Source organism: Leptosomus discolor, chromosome 6 (genome assembly GCF_034619465.1).
Source record: "Leptosomus discolor isolate bLepDis1 chromosome 6, bLepDis1.hap2, whole genome shotgun sequence".
NCBI classification, from domain to species: domain Eukaryota; kingdom Metazoa; phylum Chordata; class Aves; order Leptosomiformes; family Leptosomidae; genus Leptosomus; species Leptosomus discolor.
Window position 1 is genome coordinate 42,326,224 of NC_141396.1, and position 12,593 is coordinate 42,338,816.

Here is a 12,593-nt window from a genome sequence, read left to right on the forward strand (position 1 = left end):
GTGCATTCAGTCCCTACAGGAGGCAGCCCGGACGCAGCAGGGAGGGCAGAGCCGGGCGGTCCCGGGCGCATGGGTCCCCACCGGGCTCCTCTCTGCTCCCCACCGCCTGCAGCAGCAACTCGCCGTCCCCAAAGTTTGCCCAGGCTGGATAAGGAGCTGCTTGCCGAGGCAGAGCCCCAGTCCTCTGGCTGCCCACCGTCCACCCCGTCTCGGCGGGCAGGTGTCTCAGACAGTGGTCTCGCCCTGCTTGCTGTTGGTGAGCCTGGTGTAAAACTTCCTCCACGAGTTCAGGGTTTTCCCAGACCAGATCCAGAAGCCCGAGGTGATCCCCACGATTAAGGTCATGAGATACTTGATCATGAAGACGGTGAAGTCGGGGCTCATGGGCGGGTGGTGGCTGCTGTGGTTGTTGGGGCAGGGGATGGCATAGCTCTTGCAGCTCTGCGTGACCCAGCTCCTCTCCCACTGTTCCCTAAAAGCTTGCTCGTAAAAATAGCAGGCAATGACAATGGTGGCTGGCACGGTGTAGAGGACACTGAAGATGCCTATCCTCACCATGAGCTTCTCCAGCTTTTCTGTCTTGGTGCCGTCGTGCTTCATGATGGTCCGGATCCTGAAGAGGGACACGAAACCAGCCAGCAGGAAGGAGGTGCCAATGAACAGGTAGACAAACAAGGGGGCCAGCACAAAGCCCCGCAGGGCGTCCACGTTGTTGATGCCCACAAAGCAGACACCACTGAGGACGTCCCCGTCCACCTGCCCCAGGGCCAGGATGGTGATGGTCTTAATGGCCGGCACGGCCCAGGCGGCCAGGTGGAAGTACTGCGAGTTGGCCTCGATGGCCTCATGGCCCCACTTCATGCCAGCGGCCAGGAACCAGGTAAGGGAGAGGATGACCCACCAGATGGAGCTGGCCATGCCAAAGAAGTAGAGCATCATGAAGAGAATGGTGCAGCCCTCCCGCTTCGTGCCCTGCGCCACGGTGCGGGAGCCGTCCTCGGCAAAGCGCTCGTTGCAAACCACCCTCTCCTCCAGGAGGAAGCCGGCGATGTAGGCCACGGCCACCGCCGTGTAGCAGCCCGACAGGAAGATGATGGGCCGCTCCGGGTAGCTGAACCGCTTCATGTCCACCAGGTAGGTGAGGACGGTAAAGAGGGTGGAGGCACAGCAAAGAACGGACCAGATGCCGATCCAGGTGCGGGAGAAACGCAGCTCCTCGGGCCCGAAGTACATGAGCCCGTAGAGGCGGCCGGGCTCACAGGGCGCCCCGCAGTCCTTCTCCCCCAGGAAGCGGTAGTTCAAGTAGGAGGGCACCTTCAGCGCCCGCGGGCAGGAGAAGCGCCCGCGGGGCTCGCCGAGCCCCGAGGCCCCGCCGCCGCTGCCCCCGCGGTGGGGGTTGCTGGTCCAGCTCTCGGGGCGCAGTGCGGGCGTGGGGGTGCCGCGCTCGGAGGCGTTCTGCCCCACGCAGAGCTCGCCGGCCCCGTGCACCGGGAACTTCTCACAGCGCAGCGTGTCGGGCCACTGGAAGCCGAACTTGTTCATGAGGGCCTCGCAGCCCTGGCGGGCCCGCTCGCAGAGGGAGCGGCAGGGTGGCAGGGCCTGCTCCAGCACGGTGCACACCGGGGCGTACATGGAGCACAGGAAGAACTTGAGCTCGGCCGAGCACTGCACCTTCACCAGCGGGTAGAACTGGTGCACCTCCAGCCCCGCGTCCTCCTGGTTGGTGTGGCCGAGCAGGTTGGGCATGATGGTCTGGTTGTAGGCGATGTCGGTGCAGAGCGGGATGGAGATGGGCTGGCAATAGCCGTGGTCCGGGATGGAAATGCCCCGCTCGCCGTTGTACTGCGGCGCTGGCGCCTGGCCCCCCGCCGGCACCGCCGCCGCCGCCGCCCACAGAAGCAACAGCAGCGGCGGCGGCAGCCACGGGCACCGGCCGCAGCCGCCCGCCCGCCGCCTGCCGCCAACTTCCTCGCCGCCACTCGCCGCCGGCCCGCGCCGCTCGGCCATGCTCAGTCGGTGCCGCCCGCCCCGCCGGGCTCCCGCCGCCCCGCCGCCGCCGCTGCTCCTCCCGGCCCAAACTTGCGACTCATGAAGGGAGCGGCGGGCAGGGACGGGGCAGCCCCGGCCGCCACTCAGCGCGGCCGCAGCGCAACTCTGCCCGCACCGGCGGCAGCGCCCGCCGCGCCTCCAACTACCACCACCGCCGCCGCCTCCGCCGCCGCCGCCGCCTGACCATTTGTGCCGGCCCCTCGAGCCCGCGCCCCTCGCCTCGCCGCGCTCCCTCCGACCGGTTTCCAGGCGCCCCGCAGTCTGCCTTTCACCGGGAGGGAGGGGCCTTGAAACCGACGCCGAACTTTCCTGCGTAAGGGACCGTCTCCCAACGCCTCACTCGGGGGCGGGCGCAGGCGGGCGTGGGGCAGCTCCGCGCCGCGCACAAAGGCGGGGGCGGCGCGGGGAGAGGGGGGCGGCCGGGCGGTGCTGGGGGGCGGGAGCGGGGGCCGTGCCTTTTCGGGGGGAGGCCGGGCCCGCCCGGCTGGAGGAGGGGGCTGCACGGCGGAGCCGGCGGGGTCCTTGTCCCGGGGGATGTTTGGATTCCCCGGTGATGGCGGTGGTTGAACTGCGCGCCGCGGCAGGGTCCGGGGCCCATCAGACGCGGCGTTCCCCCCGGCGGAAAGGCAGCCGTGCTGATTTGGGCTCCGTTCACAGCCCGCCGGGGCCGGGGGCGTGGCGTGGGGGCCGGTGCTGCTGTCGGGGCTCTGCTGCGGGGAGCAGCGGCAGCCGGGCAGCGCCGCGCGGGGCTGCGCTGCGGCAGAGCGGTTTCCCGAAGATCGGTTTATTTACACGTCTCACGCGGGGCGCGGGCGGTAGCGCACGCTGCGCCGGGGAGGTGCGAGCGGCCAAAGCTCCCCTCGCGCCCAGAGGCGCTTTAGGCCGCTCGCTACCGAGTTATTGCCAGTGTTCTCTATGCATCTTCCTCCCGTCATGTACGAAAATGGGGTACGAAAGTCTGAGATACAAAAATACCACAGGGTTTTCGCATTCCCCGCTCTCCCCCTGCCCAGTGGGCAGCTATTCCAGCCGAACTCAGGATGAATGCAGCGTGGCTTCCCAACAGCTCCCATAAGGTTGTTGAAATAGTCGCTGTATTTTGGGGAGGGGTGGGTGGGCACACAGTGACGGCCAACAGTGGCCCTTTCTGTGCGCCTAAAGCCCCCTTGCTCGTGCAGAGCCTTGTTGGCTCCTCCAAAGTGCGTAGTCTGGAAAAATGATTGGAGGCTGGACAGGAGATTTACTGTGCTCACTGGAATTCAATAAGAGTAATAAACCGTGCTCCCAGGGAGGAGGAGAATACCACCGCGTCCTCCAGACATTCGGTAACCAAGCCCCTGTGTCATGTACATGAATGGCCCCATATTTGTGTAACGGTTAATGCTGCCATTCAGAGCTGAACCAGGCATGAAACTTCTCTGGCCAGCTGTCTTCCTTCTTTGCAGCACACTCCCACCCTTTCCACATTATATGCTAATGACCCACAAAAATCTGTTAGGAGTAAGACAAGCCCAGCGTTTATTTCTAGCTATCACAGGTGGCAAGGGTTAATAAAAGACATCCATGTTTCTTGGATAGCTACAGATAAAATTTGGACCATGCTATTTAGGCCACTTGCTTTCTCCCAGCAGTGCTGTCCCACATTGAAACTAATTAATAGCCAGATCTATGCTCTGTAACGACTGCAGGAGCGGGATCCTACTCAAGTATGTCAATTGCTGATGTCCTTGTTTACTGAGGTTCATTGAGTTCTGTCAAGAACTCTTTTCTCAGAGGACCCTAGTTCGAAAATTACATGCACAAATGATATATTTTTCCATCTTCTGAAAGAAGTCTGATTCCTTGCATATCGTATTTACAGTTTTAAGCTACAGATTTTCCTCTTCAGATCTACGTTAGTAATTAAAATTACTAACTCCTTTCTAGCACAAAACATAATTTATATTCAGCCCTAAATGACAGTATTGTTTTTCTAGTCATCCTAAAACAATTGAACACTGGATCTTTAGATAGGAACAAGTATTATACATGCTCTTTCTCGTAGAAAATTAGTGTGAATTTCTAAGTAGTCCCAGGAAGCCTCTCCCTGTGGTCTTCAGACCTGGGGACACATCATACAACCCAGGGAAGGTAATAAAGATAACTAAGTTCATCATAAGTTGGCTGAAAGTCTGTCTACGGGGGTGTGCGTTTGAAATATTTAGGAAATACTTCTCAAACTGAAAAACACTGAAAAGTCACTGCTCTAAGTCGTTGTGTGCAACAAGCCAGGAGATTGTTCGAGGAGAAAGATCAGTGTACAGAGGACAAGGTTTGTACATGTAGGTAATAGGGTTTTTTTCAGCTCAATGGCTATAGAAGGAAAAGTAGTCAAATTTCTGGGTTAACAAGCTATTTTTTTGGTTCTGAAGCAGTAACTACCAAAGCTAAATGCAACTTGAGACCAACTGCTTAGAGCTTAGATGGGGATGTATCAGTGAGACAAGCTCAGAAAGAAAAAGTGGAAACGGGAATGGAGGGGGTGTTGTGTCAGGGAGAATGAGGGCTGAGAGCTGGTAAGTTCAGGAAAGTTCCTAGGAGTTGCTGGGTTTAACTGTTTAATGATTTTTCACATAGCAGAAGAAAACCCTGTGCGGAAACAATCTTCCCAGAAGCACTTGTCCTACATTTCAAGCACCCCAAACCACAAAACTAATCATTAGAAGTATAATTCTCTGTGGTCCCAAACACCAGATCACTTTAAACCGTGCCTGAGCAAGAAATATAAGATGGGTTGATGCCCATCCACTACTACAGCAATGAACACTCCATGTCATCAAACCACCGGCATCCTTTGATCTTAGATTTGCAGTTCTAAGACTGTAATGTATTTTGTCCTGTGCATGGCTGCATTCCTCATAGTTTTGCTGCTGAAAATGAACACTCATCACCAGCATGAACTCCCAGAGACCATCTTCGTAGCCCAAACACTGTGCTGTTGGTGAGGGAGCATTTCTCAGAAAACAGGACATTGCCCCTCTCTTCTTCCAGACCTGATCCGTAAGGGAAACTACAGAACTTGTCCGACAGAAGTGAGCATGGGAACTAGGTTTAACTCGGCCCAGCACCCAAAATGGAGGACTCGGTAGAGGTGCTGGTCTGATAGTACATTATCATTTCCTTCTGCTCTTCTCCCCCTCCCCCAGATCAACAGACTGGACAGTAATTGTCTCTCCTTTTTCCTTAGCTAACAAATGCCACTCTTTCTCCCATCCTTAACATCATTAATGTCCTGCCCTTCTCAAGCTACCATCTTCTTCCTTTCAGAGCTGGCTTAATGAATAAGTGTCTTTGTAAATGTTGAGCAATTGTTACTGAAAGCTGCAGCTGGTGTTTCTAACCCAAAGAAAAGTTCTTATGACCAAAAATTTGTCTCATTTTGTCACCTGTATGTCTTGGTCTAATAAAAGATAGTTGCTTCTTCCTGCAACCCCAGTGCTGCACATCGCATCCACAGCAGACTATCACTGTGTGTCTGCCTCATTCTTTTAATGATTCCTTAGGTATACACCATGGGTGACTGTTGGAGAGAGGAGACTGGACTGGATGCCGCCTTTGCTTGGGTCAGTACAACAGTAACCATGTTCTTACAAAGCCAAACAGTGTCTTCCTTAAAGCACAGGCACTCTTCCCCCTTGCCATGGAAATACAATCCTCCATTCTAAAAGAAACCAAAATTTGGGCATTGAAATCATACCTTAAAAGAAATTTCATCTTTTACTTCAAAACAATGCACTGATGTTACTTGTTACAGTAGTTTCTAGGGAAAATTAGGACTCTGGCAGGTGGGAAGAGTAGTGAGTTTTGTCCTCTTACATGGTTCATATTCCAGTAGCATCCTCACTCTGCTGCTGTCCTCAGGGTGCTGGTTTGTACGGGTTTTACTTGTTATAGGGGATGCGGGACACAAATCTTTGGCTGAAAAAAAATGAAGCTATCTAAATCTTTAATTTTGGAAAGAAACAAAGCAAAAACTAGTTGCAGTATTTTCTTGTTTTCCTCTAAGTGCCTGACAGAAACAGCATAGAGTGAATGCTTCCTTTCCACAGCATTTAAGGAAAACTTGTTTCTCTAGAGGAAGTTGTTCAGCTTTAGCTCACAGACTATGTTCCATACAGAGAATGCAAATATAAGCGCAAACTATATTTGTAGCAAGGCTAGTGACCACCCAAATGAATAAAGTCTAAAAACAGATGATAACATAGATGTATGTTTGTCCACGAAATTAAAGCAAAGTTATGCTCAGATAATTAGCTTTTTAGTTTATTCAGGACTACGTTACTTAAATGTCAAATAAGGGGATAAAAGTAAGATCATAATACAGTGGGACAAGATAAAGTTGACTTTTTTCTCACATTCAGCATGAGTCTTGTCTGATAAGAACAGTTAGTATTGTTGGGAGGGCAGAGGTGTTGGTTGTGGATGGAAAGAAAGGGGTTTTGATAGCTCGTGAGAGGGAGGGGTTCAAGTATGGAATCTGTGATGGGCAGCAATGTGTATGGTAAGTTAATGAAGTCTCTTGGAGTGACCTAGGAGTTTCCAGATGAGACAGCACAAGTCTACAGCTGAGGTGGGTCTCATTTCAGCTCTCAGTGCTGGCAATACACATCATATCAAGTCCTCACGTTCACAGAGAAGGATGCTTGCTGAAGGATCAGTACAAAGAATGTAAATGCAGTGAAATGGAGGAGAGGTGATGGCAGTGTCATACATCTCAAAATGAAGACGAATAAAGGTACCCCTTACATTGCCATATTAAAGCCACCATGTATTTCTGGTGATAAAATCCTTAATCCACACAAACAACTGAGTTGTTTGACCCTAGAAGTTGACACACAGGTCTACAGACCAAAATTCTGGAGAGAAAGTATCTTCACAAGACTCCCAAGCAGCTTTTACAGTTGTGTGGTAAGATATTTTTCAGTTTGCAACATGCCAATGACATAGCCATCTGCCCCAGGGCCATGGGTTATAGCATCTCACGGATTTACTCTTGCCAGAAGAACAAAATCCTTCAAATTTAAAAGCCTACTTTGGACATTGACCATTTCTTGGAACATCTAGAAGACTGTTGGAAGCATGCCTGTGCTGACAAAAATAACAAACACATGCAGTGATTGGCAAAGAAAATCAGTAGGAGCTGAACGTGAACCCTAGGCGATGGTGCAGTCAGCAGCCAGAATACTCACTGCAGTGAAGGGTCTCAAGGCTGTACAGCGAAGTGCTCAGAAGGTCATCTCGGCACAGAGGCAGTTATTATTAACAGGCATTTGACAAGATACAAAATCATTCTCTTGCCATCGGGTGGCCCAGGTCATCTTACCCTCAGATTCATCCCAGATGCCCTTATATGTGCCTTTTATTAATTGGCCGTATTAGTCTGCGATTGTCAATTTAGGTAAAAATTGTGTTTGAGGGTTGTGGGAATAAGAGAAATAGAATGGAAATGCAGCTCTAGCCACTGAAGTCAGTGGTAATTTACTCCTGCTGTGTGACACCTATTGTAACCCAAACTCCTACTGTATACTATGGGCTAGGAATAAAGAGCAATCTTTGACTAGCACTCGTATGAGTCAGCCCCTCATTACAGTGATTTTATATGCTTTAAAGAGGCACAAGGAGAAATGGTATGCACCGTCAAAGCGGACTGCGAAGTGTCTCCTTCCCAATACCCACAGCATTTTTTATTTAATGCTGTTTATTCAAGATAGATCGAGTACATGGAGATTTGATTTGGTTTTCTTTTCTGTTCAGAAGAAATGTAGATGATCCCTTGCAAATTAAAGCCGTATGTTGCCTGCCTTCCCTGACATGTTCTGCGCCAGGGTGAGAGGCGCAGCGGCTGCAGCCTGGCTGCTGCTGCCAGAAGTTTTCCGGAGAACAAGAAAAAGTTACAACTCTTAAAAGGGCGATTGCGGATCACAGTTCATTTCGCTCAGATAGAATGTGAACATTTTCGCTTTCTTTTTATTTCCCTTTCTTGAGTGAGTTCTTCTACAGTTACATACAGTGCCTGAAAACACAGACTCTCTCTTGTTCTTCAAACACGGAGAGGCTGATGTAAGGGCCTAAGCCAGCAACCCTTCCTCCCAGGAGTAGACCTGCTGATTTCATGGATGCCAGGGAAGTGAGTAGAGCTTCACAAGGCTGTGAGGCGAGGAGAAATTACGTGATGAGCTTCTTACTCCTGGTCTCACACTGCTTTTGCCGCACTTTAAGTACATTCTTTGAAAGAAATTACTCCCCATTTCCACTGATGTAAATGAGATTCAGATCGTATTTTCTGCATTAGTATTTCAAGATACACAAATTGAAAAGGCACTTGGGGGGGGGGCAGGGTAGAGTGGAGGAAAGTTGTTTTTCTGTGTCTTTTAGGTGTGCATGTATTTTCCATGAATGTTACTGAGAAAGTAAGCAGGATGAGATCAGAGCACGGAGTAATTCGCAGCCTGCATCTGCCTTGCTCCATGGAATGTGGTTTGGTACGTGTTAAAGAACAATCTCAACTTTCACTTTAGAAAAAAATCTTTTGGACTTTTGCTTTACTTTGGAAAGATCGCATTAAATACTTAACCAGTGTAAACAGAGGCAAACTGCCCAGCAAGACTGAAAGGAATGTGCTACTAGGATCTGCTTGTAAGTACTTCTTCCCCTCTAAATACATTCTTTTTCATATTGGAGGGGCCAGCTGTATTTTGAAGTAAATTTTTTTCAGAAAATTTGAGCTGGTTGCATGAAAGGAATTGTCTTAAGGATAGACAAGATTAGTGTTCTAGACCTTCCTCCAGTTCTGCAGCTGACTTTTCCAGCTAGCATTTCCCCTACTCTCCGAGTCTGGCTGCACAGCAACTGCTCAACACTGTGGCACCTCTAGGAGTACAGCAGATATCCCATGTGGGCCCCAGGTAAACCATCCTTAGCCTGATCCCACAGTCTTCAAGGAGGAGAAGAGGCAGGACTTCAGAAAAGTCTCAGAGTTCACAGTAGTGAATGCTACCTTAAGGATGATGAAGTTTCATTCCCTGTTGTCACAGGTAGTCATTCTGTATAGCTCACATATGCAATCACAACATATAGCCCAACTGCAAAGCGTTCAAGCCTCTCCTCCCCTAGTATCCCTGTCAGGACTTTGAGTTACTGCACCTCAGTGTGCATCTGGACACTCTGCTTCTGGATTTCGTGCCATTTCTGTTTTCCATAGTGACTAACAAGATTGCATAATTTTTGCTGGATTTGGACTTACCTGTGGAAAGCCACAGGCTTACCATCTGCAGGGAGGGTTATTGGAATTCTGTGTACTTTCATACACTATTGCTGATGTTCAGAAAACTACCGTGGAGCTCCCAGCACAGAACACCAGGAGGACAAGTTACGTCATCTCAGTGTCCCAGGTCTTCTGTTCCCTTCAGCTGGCCACATGCCGAATACAGAGTCTATCAACGTTTTCTTCCTTATCTCAAAGTCTTACATGGGGAAAGTCATGTTAGGGCTGGCTGGTCTCAGCAGCCACAGCCCTGTTACAGCAGCATAAGCCTCAATTCTGCTGGGCAGGAATCAGCCCACATGCAGGAGACACAGCCAGAGCAACAGCGGGCTGTCTAAAACTGTAACATCCAGAAGGTTCTGGCACGCTTATGTATTTTCAGAGGAAAACACCTCTTTTTCCCACTTTGACTCTCAGTGGTAGTCACACCATTGGAAGCAAAGTCTAGTCACACCTTTGGAAAGCAAGGGAAGTTCTATGCTTACGTGCTCTACCAGGAAAGTGAGGGAGATGAGGACTTCTTGTTTACTCTTCAATTTTGGAAGCTCTTTAATTCGTAAGGAACGATATGCATAAAAATATGAATACTGAATAGAAAGCAATAGAAAGGGATGGGAAGGGAAAAGAAGTGATGTCTACCTTCTGGCTCTTGTGTGTTGTTATGAATTGGCGTTTAAATAATTGTTAAAATTCAGGAAGCACTTTGCTGATGTGATTCTGTTGGACATTACCTGTTGCTCTGCCATTTATTAGAGCTAGACAGACAGACAAGGTTTGTATTTCTGCAAAGCCTTTGAGTTTTTATATTTCTATTTATATACTTTCCTACAATTATATAGCTTCTTCTTTGAATACATCATGACTTTTTAAAAATGGAGACTCTGATTTAAATATATGCTTAAAAGCCTGCATATGGTGCACTGTGCCTACACATACATCCTTCCAAGTACATATGTGATGTCAATTAATAGTTGGAGGTCTGGGTCCTCCTTTCGGCAGAGAAGGTCTAGTAGCAGCTCATGTTAAACTTTGTCTGCACCACTGCCACAGCAAACAAAAGTGTCTACTGAACTGCTTTGTGAGGCACTTTTCTTCCTTCTTACAAATTATGTATTTGTGCCTTCCAGGTTGCATGATACAAAGACTTCATAGTTGCAGCTGATCTGAAGTAGAAGTTAGGCTGCCATGAAACCACAGCCTTGAACCCACAGCCTGGGATATGCCAGTCAGTCTCGTTTGAGCCGTTAAAAAGCTGTGACAGAACTGTGTTCCCACATAATGTGTTAAATAGCAGCAGACTTAAAGACGCTTCAAATCATAGCAAGCCTAATTCTGAGCCAATGTAGCACTCAAGAGTGCCAAGGACAGGATAGATCTTAAATCTAATTAGTTTTGCCATGTCTACTATGCCACTTCTCTTACTTTTTTTTTTTTTCCTCTTTTGAAATGCACAGCCCTAGGGATATGGGGCTTAAAGGCCTGTCTTATTTGTGAAAAAAAAAAAAAAAAAAAAAAAAAGTGCCAATATTAAACTAAGCCCCTGTGTAGACACTTTTATTTCAGTTTAAAAGTGCCTTTCATGGAATTAGCAAGTTGATTCCTTGCTGACATAAGCTTAATCAATACGAGGCACTCAGCCTGATATAAATTTATCTCCATGATGAGGTTGCACCAATTTCTCTACATGTCTTTGAAAAACCATTTCGTTAAATCAGTTGTTTCTTCAAATTGGCAAGTTCACACTCATTGAAGATTTGCAATACAACATTGTGGCCAGGTGAAAAAATGAATCACTTCAGTAAAATGTGAAGAACTCTTTGCCTTTGTACGGCACCACCCACCCATTAGAGCTCTGAAAGCTGCAAATATCAATAAACTTAGAGCAGCTTTGCATCTATGTTCTTAATACCCATTTTCTAAATGCAGGAACTTAAATGTGGAGAAATTAAGTATGTTTCCAAGGTCAAAAAAAGTATGTGGTAAAGCTGGAGAGAAAATGTAGATATGTGGTTTCAGAAACAGACCAAAGACTCTGAATACCCCTGGTCCCAGCATCTTTCAGGGACCTTATATGTAAAAAAAGCTGATGTCTGTGCTTTCTGCTAATAGGCCCTTTAAAATCAGATTGCCAGAGCTGGACAGATGTATCGCAGAATAACTAGTCTGTAATCTCTCATCTGAGTTTTGTAAATACAAGACTGACTTTTTCTTCTTGAATGAAGATCTGCCCTTGTAATAATATCACCACCTCAGTAAATATTTATTTCTAGTAATATCCTCTAGCTGTAAATATAGACATTTTAATCTCAAATTCTGAGGCAAAAGGGGTATTCTACCACTTGTTATAGCTACCCCAAGTATATTTTTTTCTAGGGATAAACATTTCAAATATTACTCTGTGAGCAGAGCTTTTTTTGGCTAGGAAGAGGACCACAATGACAGTATTGATGCAGTACTATCATCCATTTCTGGAAAAGTGGTTCTGGTCCAACCAACCACTCTGCTCTGTATTAAAGCAAGTTTGTTTGTCTGAAGCCCTGTAAGTGATGGGTCTGGTCACAAACAAAACCACGTATTAGCTCTGTTGGAACAAAGACGGCAGTGTCAGGTCTGATGAGCTTGAATTGATCTCCTTGGATCAGGCTGAGGTTCAGATGGAGTGAAGAGTGCCATGGTATGACTGATTGAAAGGTTAACTGCATGTAAAATAGACCACAGCTGATGTTTTCACCATGGAGTGTTTGCTTACTCTGTTGTTCAGTGATGCCACTAAAAGTGAATGAAACTAGAAACACATTGAAAACATTTTTAAAGCCTGAAAAACCCCTTCCATCCTTTGCCACATATCTCATTTTATACCTTGAATTCTATTATCTGGAATTCAGTTACACCAATGGTTTGCCAAAAGCATGGATACTTACAAAATGTTAAGCTACAAAGAACTCAGCTGTGCAGTACAAATGTTATCTACAATTAAGGCAATTAAAAAGGGAAGCTTGAGGCAGAAGCACTTTAAAAATATTTGCAGACCTATCAAAAGTCTTTCTGTGCCCCTATTCCCAGGGTACCCGGGCACCTCAGCACCTCAAAATCTCTAACGTGTTTGTTCTGAAAGATAAAAGCGCTGCTCCGTCTTCATTTTGGAGAGGGAAATCGAAGGCAGAAGGATATTAAAATGACCTGTTCAAAGTCAGGTAGGAGGTCTGTGATAGAAAAGGGAATCTAACCTGAAGCTGGCACA

General features: G+C 48.1%; 1 protein-coding gene across 1 annotated transcript; it reads right to left on the reverse strand.

Annotated features, from left to right (window-relative positions):
- Positions 1 to 225: 225 nt before the first annotated feature.
- On the reverse strand, positions 226 to 2,007 carry FZD1 (frizzled class receptor 1). The gene has a single exon (XM_009951198.2). It carries the CDS (start codon positions 2,005 to 2,007, stop codon positions 226 to 228), a length of 1,782 nt encoding a protein of 593 aa, XP_009949500.2.
- Between the last annotated feature and the right edge of the window lie 10,586 nt (positions 2,008 to 12,593).